Source organism: Centroberyx affinis, unplaced genomic scaffold, assembly GCF_046629955.1.
Source record: "Centroberyx affinis isolate AG114_WGS23_722 - 3 ecotype Tasmania unplaced genomic scaffold, CSIRO-AGI_Caff_v1 ptg000027l_1, whole genome shotgun sequence".
In the NCBI taxonomy this organism is placed as follows: Eukaryota; Metazoa; Chordata; class Actinopteri; order Beryciformes; family Berycidae; genus Centroberyx; species Centroberyx affinis.
Genome location: NW_027278741.1, coordinates 176,018 through 193,296, shown reverse-complemented (window position 1 = coordinate 193,296; position 17,279 = coordinate 176,018). Strand labels below are relative to the sequence as shown.

General features: G+C 41.8%; 1 protein-coding gene across 1 annotated transcript; it reads left to right on the top strand.

The window, feature by feature from the left end:
• Positions 1-7,695: 7,695 nt before the first annotated feature.
• Positions 7,696-13,258, top strand: LOC139641109 (lymphotoxin-alpha-like). Its single transcript, XM_071515366.1, has 4 exons — positions 7,696-8,055; positions 8,847-8,877; positions 8,994-9,053; positions 10,055-13,258. The coding sequence occupies exons 1-4, from the start codon at positions 7,834-7,836 to the stop codon at positions 10,474-10,476; spliced, it is 735 nt and encodes a 244-aa protein (XP_071371467.1). The 5' UTR covers positions 7,696-7,833; the 3' UTR covers positions 10,477-13,258.
• Positions 13,259-17,279: the final 4,021 nt, after the last annotated feature.

Genomic DNA, 17,279 nt, shown 5'->3' with positions numbered 1-17,279 from the left:
GTAACTACTCTGAAACTGAGCAGCTCGTGTTTGGCTGTTACTAGCCTATGCTACCATTGTGTTAATCTTAGCACCTCCCAATTAGGCTTGGTTTGTTTGTGTGAGTAATCAGGAATGCCGTGACAGGTATTCACACCTAGGCTCACTTAACCCATCTTTTTTATTTATGGAACAGAGTTTACCATCATTTTAGGCTGACACAAAATGTTATAATGTAAATTCATGGTAAGTACAGGGGTGGACAAAATAAGGGAAACACCTCACGATATATGAATATGAAGTATCTAATAAGGAGCAGGGCCACCCTTGGGTCCTCCTGCATCCTGAACTGTGGATGCTGGAGCTTTCTTCATAAAGGAAAGGTGGAAATCTGCTTCCCATAAAGCTTCAGTGATGTTTAGATCTTATCATTCGAGAGAACACAGGTGACGTAGCAGCACACAGCCTCTCCATATACACACAATAAATTTGTATACATGTACAATCAAACTACAGCTTGCATTCAGTAACACAAACAGATCCGTATACACCAGAACATACACACCAAGAATATTGCCTGATATTGCACAGATGCCCTACATCAAGATATTGCACATTCCCCAATAAAAGCCACAACGTTCCCCTCCCACACACACACACACACCCCACCCCCCACACTTCATCTCTTACTGTTCAGTAGTTTGATTGATAGTGGAACTAAGGAAAATTTATACCTGTTCAACTTACAGTTTGGTAACCTGTACCTTCTGCCCGAAGGCAAGGAGTTTGACCTCGTCCTGCTGTTCATGACACCGGCAGTCTGCATGGAGGCATCATCGTCTTAGAATATGGGAGCAGTGTATGCTGGTCCTTTACAATGGCCTCTATATTCCTTGGCTGTTATATGACCATGCAGATCAAAGATTTCTCCACCTGTCTGGATGGAGGCAAAAGGCTGAAAGACTCATTACACCAGATTAGTTTTCTATTTTTCTTACACCAGGTTATGCATATTTGTACATTGGCTTTGGATACAAGTGGTTTCTGAATGGCAGCCATGCCGTAATTAGAGTTTTTGTTGAGACTGTGTCACAGAGCTGTTGGTTCAATTCTCTGGTCACTTCTGAGTCTGTAGTTAAATCCTGTTAAATGTCCGTCTGTCCCTGTCGGTGAGCTTCCATTTGCCACCGCTGTTCCTCTTTGCTGATGCACTTTGTCTTTGTTTACTGTATGTGGTCATGATTTTCCAGAAGGTTCTCCTTGCCACATGACAGCATCGTGTTTGTGGCTAATGCTTCTGCAATTCGCACTATTTGGCCTCCTTGGATCTCTGTTAATTACCTCATGTTCCTTTGAAAACACACATTTAAACTCATATAAAAGTGGTGCTGTCAGACCTCCAAGCTGACATGTACTGCTTAATCAGCATTCATTAATATGACTCACCTGTGTAGCAGATTGTGATTGATTAAGTTACTTAAGTAATCTATGTTGACTTTTTATGGATTTCTATCGGTGACCAATACAATAGAGAGAGGAAGGTAGCTAATTGGAGCAGAGATCCAACAGGCTTTATATATATTTCACATTTCATACACAAAGAAAAATAAAAATACGCACGGCAGCAGTACAACACCACACATCCCACACACACACATAAATAGAAACATTGCGCCACCATCAACCACCTTTTCCGTTCAGTTTTTCTAGTTTCAGTCAAGACTGGAGCTGCAGAATTCTGAATGAGCCGCAGTTGCCCCCAAGTATTTTTGGAAACACCGGATTAGAGGGCATTGCAACTATCAAGTCACATGAACTGGTGATTCAGAGTCTGACCGCAACAGTAAAGCTCTGAATTGTGAAATATTTTTCCAGGTAGATAGGCAGTTCGTGTGAAGCTTTGATATAACCTGGAAAGTTCAGATCAGAAGCTGTAACTACACCAAGATTTCTGACCCGGTCACTGCTTCTGATTAAGATGTTGCCGTCTGTGCGCCATAGCTGACTGATCTCAGTCTTATCATTGTTAAGCAGCTGGATAGGTGGGGTTTGTAGAGTCTTGGAGTTCCAATGGGTCGGGGGTTTTTTGTCCAAAAACAATGGGTTTGTTCCAATGGGTGGGGTGAGAAAGTGAGTTTTGAAAGCACCTGGAAAAGAAGGCTAATAGTTGAGTCATTGGTGTTGATCAGCAACCCATCTTCCCTCTGCAGATAAGGTGATTGTGTTATGGAACAGTAACCCTGTATTACGCACTAGGCTAATGACTGGAAAGAACAAAGTAATATCCAAGTAAAACAGATGTAAGAACTAGTAGTAGAATGACTGGTAATTACTGAGTAATATACAAGCACAGAATTTGAATGGATAGAATGGTCCCTCCCATTCAAATCAACGCTCCTGGATGGTTGGCGTGGCGGCCATTTTTATGTGTACAATTCCATAATATAAAACCTCCTTGGTTGGCCTAGCTTCCGTACAAACCAACTTACGGCAAGTTGCTTTCAGGCTACTCAAGGATTTTTGGACCGATTGGGTTTAATCACGCTATGTTACTATTGGTAAGTCGTCACATTTTAGTAATTTAGCGTTACTCTTACAAAGATTCAAGATTCAAGACTTTATTATGCCATTTGCTCAGGTACAGGTGTATAAGGGCATTGGAATTCTTGTGCGGATCTCTCAGTCAAGTATGCATGTAAAAACAACTCTCGACTCTACTGTGTGTGTATGTGTGTGTGTGTGAAGGAGGGAAGTGTGTGTGTGTGTGTGTGTGTGTGTGTGTGTGTGTGGGTGGGGGGGCGGGGGATGCTGACAGACTGTTGTCACAGTGTCAGAGGAGTTTTAACCGGGAGCAGGGTATTTCCTTCCAGCCTGAACATCTTACGCAAGTAGTCTGATAGCCGCTGGGAAGAAACTGTTGTGAAAGTGCTTCCTGTTTGTTCTGATCCTCTCTGGTGGGTGGTATCTTAAGCTGGTGTCTGGAAGCTTCTCCACCTAAACACAGAGGCCCTCATTTATGAAACGAAAGTACGACAGAAAACTGGGCGTACGGTCATTTCCACGCAAAGCTCGGCATTTATCAATTTGGACGTGAGCGGAGGCTGCGATCAAATCTCACGTCAAGTCTCAACTCGTGTAGCAAGTTCTGGAGTCAGCGTGGACTTGCGGTGCAGCAGAGTAAATCTGGCTGAGTCGGAGAATTGTTATTAGACCCTATATTCTGACTGGCATCTAAGCATATGCAGCCACATATTCATCACTTAAAAATATGTAGCCTATAGCAAAATATTCTATTTTGTAAAGGCCTACATCGACTATGTGTCATACAGCCTATCCCTAACATAAATAGGTATTTTCATATTGTTTGCAATTAACGGTGTTAACAGTTTTCTGGTGATTAATTACGATTAATTTCTCTTTCATTTTGAGATAGCCTACTTGTTTGAGGTCTGATCATTTTTTCTTCACCTAAATGTAAAGAATTGCGATACAAGCTTTATATTAGGCTACTATTATATATATAGGCTATAAATATCACGGATGTATAAATTAAATATTCAAACCTCAGCTGGAGTTCGATTGTTGATCGCTGTTGACCGCAGCAGTGATTTCTTTCCATACTGCATTTTTCCGACTTCCTTTGATGACTTTTCAGGCTGCCAAATAGAACTAATTGGTTTAATTGGACTTGGCGACGTTAGAGTTTCTATTTGGAGGCCGGAGAAGTTTCTCTTCTTGGACGTATTATCACATTTATCAACGCCCGATCATTCTTACGCTGTGATTGACGAGATACGAACGTTTCATGAGTCACACGTGAACCCTGTCGTAAGATGATTTCTGCGCTCGGATCTGCGCTGGTTTCTACGGTAGATTGATAAATGAGGGCCAGAGTGTCCAGGGTAATGCGGGTCTCTGGAGAATGGCCCACAGTTTGTTCCTGCAGCGGTGGGTGAACGGAGTGTCCATGGAGGGGAGCTGTGTTCCAATGATCCTCTTTCTGCGGTTTTAATGGTCCTCTGGAGGGCCTTCCTCTCCCGTAGTGTGGTGTTACCATACCACATGATGATACCTCTTGGTGAGGACCTCTAACCCTAACCATCCACAGAGGTTGCAGAGGGGGAGCTTTCTTCCTGAAATCCAGGATTAGCTCCTTGGTCTTGTCAGTGTTAAGGACTGTTTTCCTCCCCATAGGCAAGTGTCTCATCCACCAGCTGCCTGTAGTGTGATTCATTTGTGGTTAATTCATTCGTTTCCCTTGATATGTCCTAGGGTGGTTGTGTGTCGTCTGCAAATTTGAAAATGTAGCTGAGTTCATGGGAGGACAAGCAGTCATAGGTATAGAGAGAAAAGCGTCTATAGGGCTGAGGCAGCAGCCCTAGGGGGGTTCCAGTGCTGATGTTCACTGGTTCTGAGGTCTTTCCGTCAAAAAATCTAAAACCCAGTTGAAGGTGGGAGTGGGCGGCCCCAAATCTGCCAGTTTTGCTACTAACTTTGTGGGCTGGACAGTATTAAAAGCTGAACTATAGTCCAGAAAGAGCATGCGGCCGTAGGTGTTGGGGTTGTCCAGATGTTCAAGGGCTGAGTGAAGAGCGAGGACCACAGCATCATCCACAGATCTGTTTGCCCGGTAGGCAAACTGAAGGGGATCAGTGGTCACAGGTATGACAGAGTCCATGAATCTCAGCACCAGTTTCTCTAGGCACTTCATGGCGACTGACGTGAGCACCACCAGAACGGAAGTCGTTCCTGCAGGTTGTATGTGGATTTTTTGGGAACCGGTACAATGACTTGAGTGTTTCAAGTGGCGCGGGACGACAACAAGATGGCGGATCGCATTGATTACCTGCGAGCTTTTGTTCTGTTATTATACCTGTAGAATATGACACGGCCACTGACGTCGTCACGGTTCGCACTTGAAAACCTGCTATTTTTTGGTTCCAGCTGGGAACCAACTTTTCGGGTTCCGAACCAATTTATTTTTGGTCGAAATGCTCCGAACGGTTCAAAATTAGGCGCGCGACCCGGAATGGAACCTGTTCCATGTTGGTGGAAAAGGGGTATAGGTGACACTCCATCCGGCCCTGCTGCCTTATGGGGGGGGGGTTAACCTGCTGCAGAGACCTGAGAACCTGTGCGCGTGTCACCTGGAGAGCGCTCTCCCCCGGGTCACATGGTGGTATCGGTAGTGCTAGCGGGGTGTCCTGATGGGGGTTATCAAAGCGTAAAAGGGCGTAAAAAGGCATTGAGTCTATCTGGGAGGGTGATGTCTGAAGTGGTGACAGTGTGCTTGTTTCTTGTAGTTTGTGACAGCCTGGATGCCCTGCCACATACTGCGGGTGTTGTTGCCAGCATAGCAACGTTCCAGTTTTTGTGCATGGGTCCTTTTTGCTGCCCTGATCGATTTCAGCAGAGCATAACGGGGCCAACTTATACTGTTGGTTGTTGCCTGATTGGAAAGCCATGTTGCGTTCCCTGATCTTAGCTCAGACATCTTGGTTAAACCGTTGACTTCTGATTAGGAAAAACCCGGATAGTCCTGAGGGGCACACACATGGACGTACACCAGCTAATGTAACAGCTGACGGTCTCTTTATAGACCGATTTGGAGTGGACGTCACGGTTATGTCACTGCAGTTGCGCACGCATCCTGGAGGCAGAAAAACAGAGGAAACAAGTAGAGGGAAACGGGCGAGATCCCCAGAATAAGGGAAAAAAATGTCTTGTTGTCAGAATAGGAATGCAAAAAAAGATGACCTTCATTTTTATAGAATACTGTCGTCGAAGACTCCCTTTGAAGCTGAACGCAGACGTTTACGGTCACAAGCCATTAAACGGACAGACTGGACTGATGAAATCATCCGGAATTCTCGTCTCTAAATAATATTTAGGCCTATAACTAGAAATAACATTTTTACATATACCTAGATAGTAGTAGCAGCAGTAGTTCTAGTGATTTACATTGTTCTAACATACATTAAACAATGAAAAAGAGTTATACTAACCCAGCCATGCAAGTGTAGTTCGCCATCAGTATATAGTTGTTTGACTTGTTTATAATAGCCCACGTCTTGTATAGCTGCGTTTTATGTCTTTGCTGCTGGCTAGGCAGCACGTCGGTCCGTAATACACAAAAATCATTCGACAAATCTCGGTATTCAAGGTCCTGGACATGACCGCAAAGTACAAAATTGTATGCGTCGAGAGATTTGTATGCCTTGAGTTTTTCTTTCGTATAGACGCTGGGTTTTTCCACAAGGCATACGAAGATGTCCGGCCACTGTAACTTTGGCCATTTAGTTGGATCCTTGACCCATTGACCCGACAGTGAGTACGGGTCAGGAAACCTCACCCCATTGCTAAGGGTTAGCTTATTAGTAGACAACCTGTCTTCTGCTGGCAAACCATTAAAATAATTGGAGAAGGCGTCCGGATGATCCATACTCCTATGTTGTAAATTACCTGATACGGCTAACTGTCACTTTCTGCCATCAGTTCGGCTCCGCCCACAAAATACGTCATCGCTGTTTACAAACACAAAAGAGGTCTATATTCGTGGATGTTATCTGTGGCCTCCCTAAACACCAATGCAATGTGGTCAGATTTGCCAAAGTTAGGCTTGGGGACTGCAGTGAATGCATTTTTTATATTACTGTAACATTTATCCAGTTTGTTATTTCCTCTGGTAGGAAAGGTAATATATTGTTCATATTTTGGTAAGATTGACTTCAGATTGCAATGATTAAAATCTCCTAGCACAGTGGTCCTAGGGGGGGGTTCCAGGTGGTCCCCAACAAATTGATGAATTGTTAAACATCACTATTATTTCATTTCATTAAGTTAACACAATTAGAGAATGTAGAAGAATAACTGTTTTGATCATAGTTTCACTATTATCTCTCTACCTACAATACAGATAGTCATGGAATTCTGGACAAAATCATATCTAACAATAAAAATATTCTCAGATTTGGGTCCAAGAGACAAAATCTCATCAAATGGGGGTCCGTCGTGGCCCTAATGTAGACTAAATTAGGGGTCCTTGATATGAAAAAGGTTGAGAATCACTGGTTTACGGCCTTAATGGCTAAACTTCCGTTGTCGCCATAGAAGCTAACCATAGATGCCATTTTTTGGTGTACTAGCCAAAATACCATAGAAAACAGTGGAAAAGCCGTTCTATCCATTCAAATTCTGTGTACAAGTTTAAAAAAAAAAAAAAGGTGCTTTTACCAGTAATTGTATTAGCTAAGCGGAACTAGCCTACCGCACACTTTTGAAAACTTAGAAAGGATGGCGAAGGATAAACTGGTTCAAAAAGGAAGAAATGCTTCCCCACACAATCTCCACACTGGCTTATCTTTCACAGAAGGGAGGGGCATTCATTACAGAAAGTGACTACACCTGTGCAGAAACATTTTTGTTCCTTCATCAGGTTTCCATTCATACAGTGATAATGACAATGAGTTACATGTATTTACTTGCATATTACTTAGTTGTTTCTAGTCATTATTGTGAGTCAATGTCCTGTGTAATTTTTTTTATTTATAACCTTTAATTTTTCGCAACCTATATTTTGTCCGCCCTCTGAATCAAAGCATGCCAACTGGTGTTTCTCATGCCACCGCCTGTAAGTAACCCACCTCTTTATTTAGTCTACCACCTACAGGTGTGTACCGCTAGCTGCTGACACTGTCATGACCTCGGTCTAAGAGGAAGTTGATGTTAGAGACTTAACAACAGTCAGTGAAACTTGGAGACTCACCACTGCCGGTGGCTTTTAACGTGGGCGACGCCAGGCTGATAAATGAAGACGCTGGTCGGCGGTTGAGACGACGAAGGAAACCGGGCAACATGGAGGAGGGAGACTGTTACTGCTGCTGCTGCTGCGGAGAGGAGGCGAATGTATGTCGGCAAAACACTTTGGTTCAACTTCTCCGCCAGAAGAAAACGCAGCTACAGCGGCTTGCCCAGTGCATAGTGGCGGGGGTCCTGCTACTGGTTTCACTGGTCCTGGCGTTGCTGCTCATGTTCGTGTTTGGAAGTGGATATTTTCATCACTCGTCGGACTGCCAGGTAAAAAACCTCTAACGTTAACCGAGGCTGACTTTACGCCAGCTAACGTTAACAGGCGCTGTTGTTGCTGATAGTTTAAATGCCTCTTCGCTGTTTTGCAATCACGGTCTACATTGGCTTATTAGTGCCACCTGCCACACTAGAAAGTTACGCTAACACTATTTTGACTATTTAGAAGACGTAACACTGTCACATGTATTCTGTTTTGTGACTATTTTGAAGATGGCAAGTGGTCAGTAAGGTTTATCTTTTCATTAGTTATAATGAAAAGATAAGGCTTAAATTAAACAGGTGGTTAAATATGAGTGAGGCCAAATATGTCTGTTCCGGTCTGTTCACATCGCGTGCACGGTAGCGACCAATGTGTGAATAGGCTATGTAAATGCGTGCGTGTTTATATGATATTGTACCGTTAATATTTAAATTACTAGTGTGTGTTTATTCTTTAATAATATTGTTTTGGATAACTGTTATGCAACTGTATATAGTATATAACAGTTATACGATATCAGTAATTTATGAATGGACTTAATGCAGTTGATATTTAAATGAACTATTCTGACGTTACAGGCGTGTGTTTAGAAATGATATTATAGAATTAACATTTAAATTAACTGGTGTCCGTTTATATATATTTTAAGTTAATTAAAATCGAATTAACTATTATACAGTTACAGGTTTGCTTTTATAGATTTCAAAATTATCTTATAAATATTTAAATTAACTGTTATGTAACTTTTTTTTTTTACTAGTCGAAACAATTTTTGCTAACGCTGTTTGTTTCCTCATAGCACATCGTGCATGATGACGGCCAACCATCTGGTAACTATCTTATTCAGTATGTATGATAGTGAGATCGGGGCTGTATTGATATGAGTTTATAAAAAACATTTATTCAATAATCAATAAAAATAGATCCATTTAAATCTCTCTTGTAGCCACCAGCGCCAAACAGCAGCAAGACAAGCAGGCTCGGAATCCAAGTGCCCTGCTAACAGGTAAGCTGTAGTAGGCTACACTGGAGCAAGGCACTCTCACTCTGATTCCCACTGGGGTCACTTTACTGTAAAAACGGAAGTTTTTTTGGAAAAACATGTGAACCAAGATGAGATAAAAATGAAACTGAACTGACCATTTGCAGAAAATGAGTCATTGCAGCAGCAACAGTTGTGTGGTAAAAAAATACACTGCCCTTCAAAAGTTTGGAGATGCCACATTTTTCTTTATTTTTAAGATTTTCTGCATGTTAGAATCATAGTAAAGACAATTGGAATTATGCAGTGACCAAAAAAGTGTTGAATCAAAACTCTTATATTTTAGAGTCTTTAAAGTAGCCGCCCTTTGCCTTGACGGAAAGGCAAACGCTTTGGAAAGAGATGCATACATGGGCATCAACTTCACTATTTATATTTGTCTAAGAAACTAATTTCAAGTATTTAAGCATAAGACTTTAGATCAAAATGGCTTTAAGAGAATGACAAACATAGTACATTCAATGAGGTGTCCCCAAACGTTTGACAGGAGTGTCTGCAGCCAATTTCAACACATTCAGTAGATTATAATAGTGGGGAATATGGGAAAGGCTAGGCTACAGATTACTAATATGTATGGATTTACTTACAGTTGTTATTTACAGATGTTATGAACAGCATTGATTGCCTAGGCTAGGGAGGCACTAGAAGACTTTTTTGAAAGTGCATTGCATCACACACATACCATCGGGGACTGATGTACCTGAGATGTCAGGTGAATGCAATTAACTGTAATTAACTAGCTGGTGGGACAGAAAACCAGCAGGACTGAAAACCACTGCACTAGAAGATTAGACAGGGAATATGTATCACACACTTACTAATGGTTGTCAGGTTAGTAACTTAGATTCATTGTAGTACACAAGGTCCCAAAGAACCTCAATCTACCATATTTCACATTATCTTGAAGTGACAGAAAAGCAGAAACTTCTATAAGTGACTCCTTGCCTTTCTGCCCTCCTCCTCAGCTGCATCCAACCGTTCCGCTGAGAGGGAATACCTGGACTGGGAGGTCGAGAACGGACTCGCCCACCTCGACGGAGGTTTCCAGTACGACAGCGGAGACCTCGTGGTGCCCAAGGAGGGCAACTACTGGGTGTATCTGCAGATCACCTACGAGAACCAGGAGAATTTCTCCTGCGACGAGGACGAGGTGGTGCTCACCCACCGGGTGTTGCGCTTTCAAGTAGGCTACACGAAGGATGTGGTTCTTCTGTCGTCGGCCTACACGGTGACCTGCAGCATGAAAACGTGGAGGAAGTCGCTGTACACGGCCGCAGTGTTTCGCCTGAAGGCCAAGGACAGACTGCGGGTGTTCGCGACACACCCTGAACTGATGACCGTGGGAGAACACCAAGTGTTCTTCGGTGCTGAGCTCGAGCCACAATAACCGCCCAGACACCGGGATCTGCCTGTGGATCTTGTGACTGTTTTTACATTCTACTCCATGGCAAATCCAAAAAGTCAAAGCTTAAAGGAACAAAACGTAATTTATGACCTCTTTAAACCTCTATCAGTGACCAATGTGAGCCTCAATAGATCCAACTGATCAACAATCGACCGTAGAATAGAATGATATTGGACACACAGAAGAAGAACAGCCTACCTGTTCTACATCGCCTAACCTACCCGGCACCAGCAGCCTTAGACAATGCATACAAGGATACACTTCATAGAAAACCTTATTAGGAAAAAAAAAAAGGAAGAAACCTTGGGCGGACCAAGTCAAAGAGGGATCCCCCACCAGGACGGCTGAGTGTGCAATAGGTGCCGGGACAAACAACTGCAACAACATTGATACAACTTATATCCTCCTAACATTCTATTTATTAAATATCTGTTTTATTCTATTTGTGGGTGGTGCAGATGAGGCCATATAGTTGAATTATATATATATATATATTGTTTTAGCCTATATGTGGAGGGAATAAAACTCCTCTCCCAGGCCATTGTTGTTATAGGTTCATTAGGTAATCTGTGACTCTTATCGAACTCTATTGGCAACCAGTAGGGATTTGTACATGCCAGTACTAGCGTCCCAAACACTTCAACACAGAACGACCTACCGGGCGCTTCATTTTTGTGTTTGATTTCCAAACGGGTGCTCCGTAGCTCAAATGATAATTTGCGGGGTAAGAAGCGAGTGCTGAATGACAGTAAAGTTTATATTCGACTTGTTTCTTACCCCGCAAAGGACGGCGGGCACTGCTTCTCTCTCACAAGTTTTGGTACAGTGCCAAGGGACTTTTATTCTGAAGGGCTACGTGAACCGTGCATGCTGTAGCAAATCGGCGTCTTTGGTGCACTAGCATTAGCTTTAGCTGCCAGCTCCAGAAAGCTGCGGGTTTTTTTTAGGAAAACTAAAGGCTTTGTTGGAACTTTGATGGTCCCTTCTACATGATACTAAGGCCTAGGAGGAAGGGTGAAGTTTTGGACCGCGGAGCAGCCGTTTGGAAACCGCACACAAAAATGAAAAGCTTGGTAGGTTGTTGGTAGAAGTCTTTGGGACGCTAGCTTACGGTAGTCACAACAGAGACGAGTAAGCTAGCTAATTAGAGCAGAGCTCCAACATAAATGTCTAGTGAAGAGCTAATATATCACCATGCTGAGTATTGGAATAATAAAACTGCTTTGCCATTTGCTTTTTGGGCTTGAGAACAAGAATATAGAATATATAGCCTGCATAGCTGGAATGTATTGTGACGCCAGTTCCTCATCCATAACACCATTCTCCATTGTTGAGCAGCTAAAATTGGCTGTGTCTGTTATGGAGGGGGGGAGGGGATCTCAGCACCTAGCCAAGTAATTACTGAGTCATTGGTATTATATGAGCAACCCTACAGTACAATCATATTCATTGCACCTTTTAATAATGTGCTGCTAGGCAACATGGTTACAAGAACAATATTGTTGTAGCTTCTGCTTTACTGTAGCTAGATTTCCTGAAACGAATATGGACAGCACATGATTGCTTAGTCATCAATATGAATCATAGTCTGGGACTTTTTTTTTTTTTTTAACTGAGCTCCACCTCTCCTGGCCTCTGTCCATATTTTTACTGTGGTAACTTTCACTTATTTCTCTAAGAAGCAGGAAGCCTGACTGTATTCCAGGAACGTTCACCAGCAATTAGGATTTGTGTTGTCCTTCCATAAAAGGCCATTTGTCATTCTGGGTATTCCAAAGTAACGTTAAGAGACAGTTTTTATTGCGGACAAAATATGCTTAGGCTGGAAAAATCACCATCACAAGGAGTTTGAAATCAATCAGTGTCTTGAGATTAGGAAACACACCAAAGATGCTTTTTTTTTTAGTTAAATTAAGTACATCTGTTAAATTGTTATAGCAGACCTATGCTGATATTGAATTATTTGGATTATTATTTAATGGCTTTCTTCCTATTTACACAAATAGTCCCAATGTAACTAATAGAACCAGTCCAACCAGTAAGATCGGTCTTAACATCACCATGGACTAAAATGGAAAGTTAATTTCTTTGATGTGTGCTTTCACTTTGTTTCACTTGAGCCAACTACACTTTCTGTATTTTTCTCATCTCACTCCTATTTTAGTTATGTACATGGCTTTGTGTGTGGGTTGGCCTGGATATGTGAGAGGGAACAGTGTGAAATGACAGTAGTTTTGGGGAGTGTTGCTAACTCTCATATGTCCAAGTCATACCAAGCCACCAAGTCTTTTTGTACGTATGTATGTCTCAATAAAATATTGTGACTAAAACTCAAATGGCAAGCAGGTATCTGTGTAAGAAAAAATGAATGCCTTGTAAGCTTTCTTTGCATGACATAACAGAACTAAGAAGTAATGAGCTTAATAATTAAATTGCTGAAAAAGCTAATAATAAGGTGTTGAGTTCTTGTAGAGACTGAAGTATTTCCCTGCAAGACAGGTCTAACAAACCATAAAAGTCCTTGGACTTTTGTAAGGAATAGTTCACCCAAAAATGAAAATTCTGTCATTATCTACTCACCCCCATGCCAGCTGAAACTCTGGTGAAGTTTGTTAGTCCATATAACTGTCCTGGAGCTTCCCAGTAGTCTTTGAGGACCGATCTTTAAATTTCCAAAAAGAACTGCCACGGTGGCCTCGCAAGGTTTGGTAATGCAGAAGCAAAATACAATGGAGAAAGACTCAATTTGCATTAAATAGTGGATAAAAAACTTTTTCCATTTTTTCCATTCACTGAGTGATCGTATGGCGTCAGACTTGGATTATGCTGTACGGGCTGTGTGGAGTTCAGTTCAGTTCAGTTCAGTTCAGTTCAGATCTTTATTGTCCCTCGAGGGGAAATTTGATTTGCAGTAGAGGGCAAAAACACAAACACAACATACAAGAGGACATGGGACATTGATCACAACAGTTACAGCAAACAACCAAAAAATGTATCTGCCATAATAAAGTGCTGCTGAGCAGTGCAGTCAAGGTTTAGTGCAAATTAAGCGCATTTATTGCACTTGGAACAAAGGAAAATTGAAACCTATTGCTTTTTACCCTGGAGGAGCTGTATCTCCATCCAGAGGGGAGAAGAACGAATTCCTCCACCCACTCCAGGAATTCAGAGGCAGTGGAGTCATCTCTAAAGATCATGTTGTTCTTTCATCTTGTACATTCTTCACTAAAGCTGTTCTAATGCGAGTTGTATAGTGTGGGCCCAATTTTTGCTTCTTTCCTCTTATCGCTACACCTTATGGGGTAAGGCTAGTGTTACAACTTACCCCGGTATTGGCGTAGGATATAACATGGGAACTCCTTGTATTTGACAGCAATTCATGAAGTCTGTGACATTTAGTTCTGTACTTTGGTAGAACTTTGAGCCTGTAGATGAAAGTTGATGAAAGATACATGATTAGACGTATCAGAAGGTCCACTCAGGCAAGGCTTCCTGTCTCGAAGCAGAGGAATTCAACAACAAAAGCAACAAAAAAAAAACTAAACAGCACAAGGGAAATGAAACAGGAATCTATTGTGAAATAGTGTTGGAATAGTGCTCTAAGAAGTTGGGGGTCAGTTGGCTTGCAATCCTTGTGTCTTTCGTCAGTGTAACCTCTGACCTATATTAACTGCTGTAATCCACAGGTGGGGAATCCTTTATTTAGCATCAGATCTAGTTTTTCCTGACCAGGCAGGACAAAATCAACCAGTGTCAGCCATTAACTTCATATTTTAAACCTACCAAAACGCCATCCATCCCTGATTAGAATAAAGAACAAATTCTGGCTATTAGGTTTTCAAATGGTATTCATATCCAAAATAACATTAATAAAACACATGACCAAGAAGCCACCTCTACTTCTCAGGTCTCAGATGACTCAGTGTCTTAAACGGAATTTTCAAAATCAGTCGTCAATCTTATTGATAACCAATGAAGACCTCGAGCCTCACTGCCATATTTTGGACTAATTGTAATCTGGAAATACTTCGCTTGCTGGGACTGTAGTGGATTACAATAATCAAGATGTGAAGAAATAAAGGCATGAATGACAGCTAGAAAAGGTTTTATCTTCACAATGTTTCTAAGTTGGAAGAAGCATAACTGCACCGCTGATTTTATGTGCATTTCCAGACTTAGATATCTGTCAAACCCAACCCTGAGATTTCTAGTCTGAGGTAAAAATTTTGGGACAACCGCCCAAGCTGTTTAATAGTTGGGGCACTAATACTGTCAGCGCCAATAAGTATTTCAGATTTCAGATTCTCACTAGATTGTGACATCTAGTTTTGAAGGTCCTGGAGATAATGATGGAGTACATTCCTTGAATTTACTTGGGTCCAATGTTACATACAGCTGCGTATCATCTATATACAGCTGCGTATCATCCACATACAGCTGCGTGTCATCTATATACAGCTGCGTATCATCCACATACAGCTGCGTGTCATCTATATACAGCTGTGTATCATTCACATACAGCTGCGTATCATCTATATACAGCTGCGTATCATCCACATACAGCTGCGTGTCATCTATATACAGCTGCGTATCATTCACATACAGCTGCATATCATCTATATACAGCTGCGTATCATCCACATACAGCTGCGTATCATCCACATACAGCTGCGTATCATTCACATACAGCTGCGTATCATCCACATACAGCTGCGTGTCATTCACATACAGCTGCGTATCATCTATATACAGCTGCGTGTCATTCACATACAGCTGCGTATCATTCACATACAGCTGCGTGTCATTCACATACAGCTGCGTATCATCTATATACAGCTGCGTATCATTCACATACAGCTGCGTATCATTCACATACAGCTGCGTATCATCTATATACAGCTGCGTACCATCCACATGACAGGATCCCCAAGGTTAGCATATTGATAGAAAACAAAATTGGGCCAAGAATGGACCAATTTTGATCTTTGGGGAACTCCAAAGATCATCTTTCAATAAGATGAACTACAGCATCACCAGAAAGTCCCATCTTGAAGATAAGAATGTTGTTCTGCTGATAGCAAACCAGAACATTTTCAAACTCAGGAAACAAATGCTGAAACAAACATATTACGCTCATGAATGGCATGCTGCAGCCTGTTTACTTTAGCTTGTTCATTTCATTGTTGTAATGACATGATTTGGCCTGCCATGAGTAGCTAGGCTACTGCTACATATCACATATGGGAAAAATTCAAGCCAGTTGGTTTAAATATGAAAACATAGCCTAATAGGTTATGATAATGGCTCCACCATAGAGTGATGCTAAAATGAATAAGGAATGGATGAGTAGAGTAAATCGTGCAGACAACTCAACTAACTCATCCATTTGCTTTGAAAGTTAATGTTTAAATGCCTTTTTGGTGATGGTCTAGAATCCAAATTCCAAAAGGTACTGTATATCAAAATTCAATCAAAGTTTTACAAAGTTTTATCAAAGTTTTACATCAGAATGTGACATGTCAATCAAAAGGAACCTGCAGAACTACTGAACACATGGTAGCCAAACATAATCCTCAGATACTGGGTCAACTACCGTGAACCACCCACTATCTCCATACAGTTTCCTTGTGTGCATAGGTGGAACTTACATTCCTGAGATACTATACACCCACACATTGAAACTCACTCTGCAGATACCTCCATAAATATCCCATCAGTTCCAGCAAGTGGCCGGGGAAAACAAACGGGTTCCTAACACACAAAAAAAACAAGGCTAAAGTACACCTCCATTCATGAGAAGTGAGTAAGGCCTACAGCATGGAGGGATACCGGTGGCAACACAAACCAGTTTTTATTGTTTTTATGTAATTGCGGTGATGTCAAGTGACAGTGCAGCCTAGAACAAAGGAACAGGTGGCTGTCATGCAGAGGAAGAGTTAACCCGCACCCTGACAGCTCAACCGATCACGAGAGCACGTAGCATTAAGGCCTTTAAGCATTAAGCAAGAATCCAGGCCTTTGCTGCACGTCCTCCCCTCTCTCTGCCCTGTCTTTTCTGTCTCTGTCTACTGTGACTGTCTAATAAAGCAGAAATAACCCCCCAAAAAAAAAAAAAAAAAAAATTTGCTGATTCATAATTTAGTGTGTGGGTTCTACTTTTTAGCTATTGTCCAGCGCTTAACCCAGCACCCACTGTCGATGTGCGCATAGTTAATTCTTAGCTTAAACTCAAACCAAGCCCGCGATGTGTGACGAGAAACGCTAATGAGCACAAAGGTCACGGTGGCGCAAGAGCCGATCTCATTCAGGCAAAAATCTGGTTCTCGAAAGTCTCTGTCATTAATCTTTTGTTTCTAGTTCCACTTTATCTTTGAATGGAAGTTGGAAGGCCGTATTAGAGCGGGTGAGTTGGGATTTCCCAACTCACATCAGCATATAAAGATCTTGTCAAATGAAATGCATGGTGGAATGTGGCAGTGATTGTTGGTGTTCCTTGTGTGTATGTTGCCCTGACAAAACATAAAATATTCTACCTGCTACTTATACTGAACAAAAATATAAACGCAACACTTTTGTTTTTGCTCCCATTTTTCATGAGTTGAAATAAAAGATCTAAGACTTTTTCTATGCACACAAAAGGCTTATTTCTCTCAAATTTTGTTCACAAATTTTTTTTAAATCGGTGTTAGTGAGCACTTCTCCTTTGCCAAGATGCAGCATGATAATGCACGGCCCCATGGTGCAAGGATCTGTACACAATTCCTGGAAGCTGAAAACATCCCAGT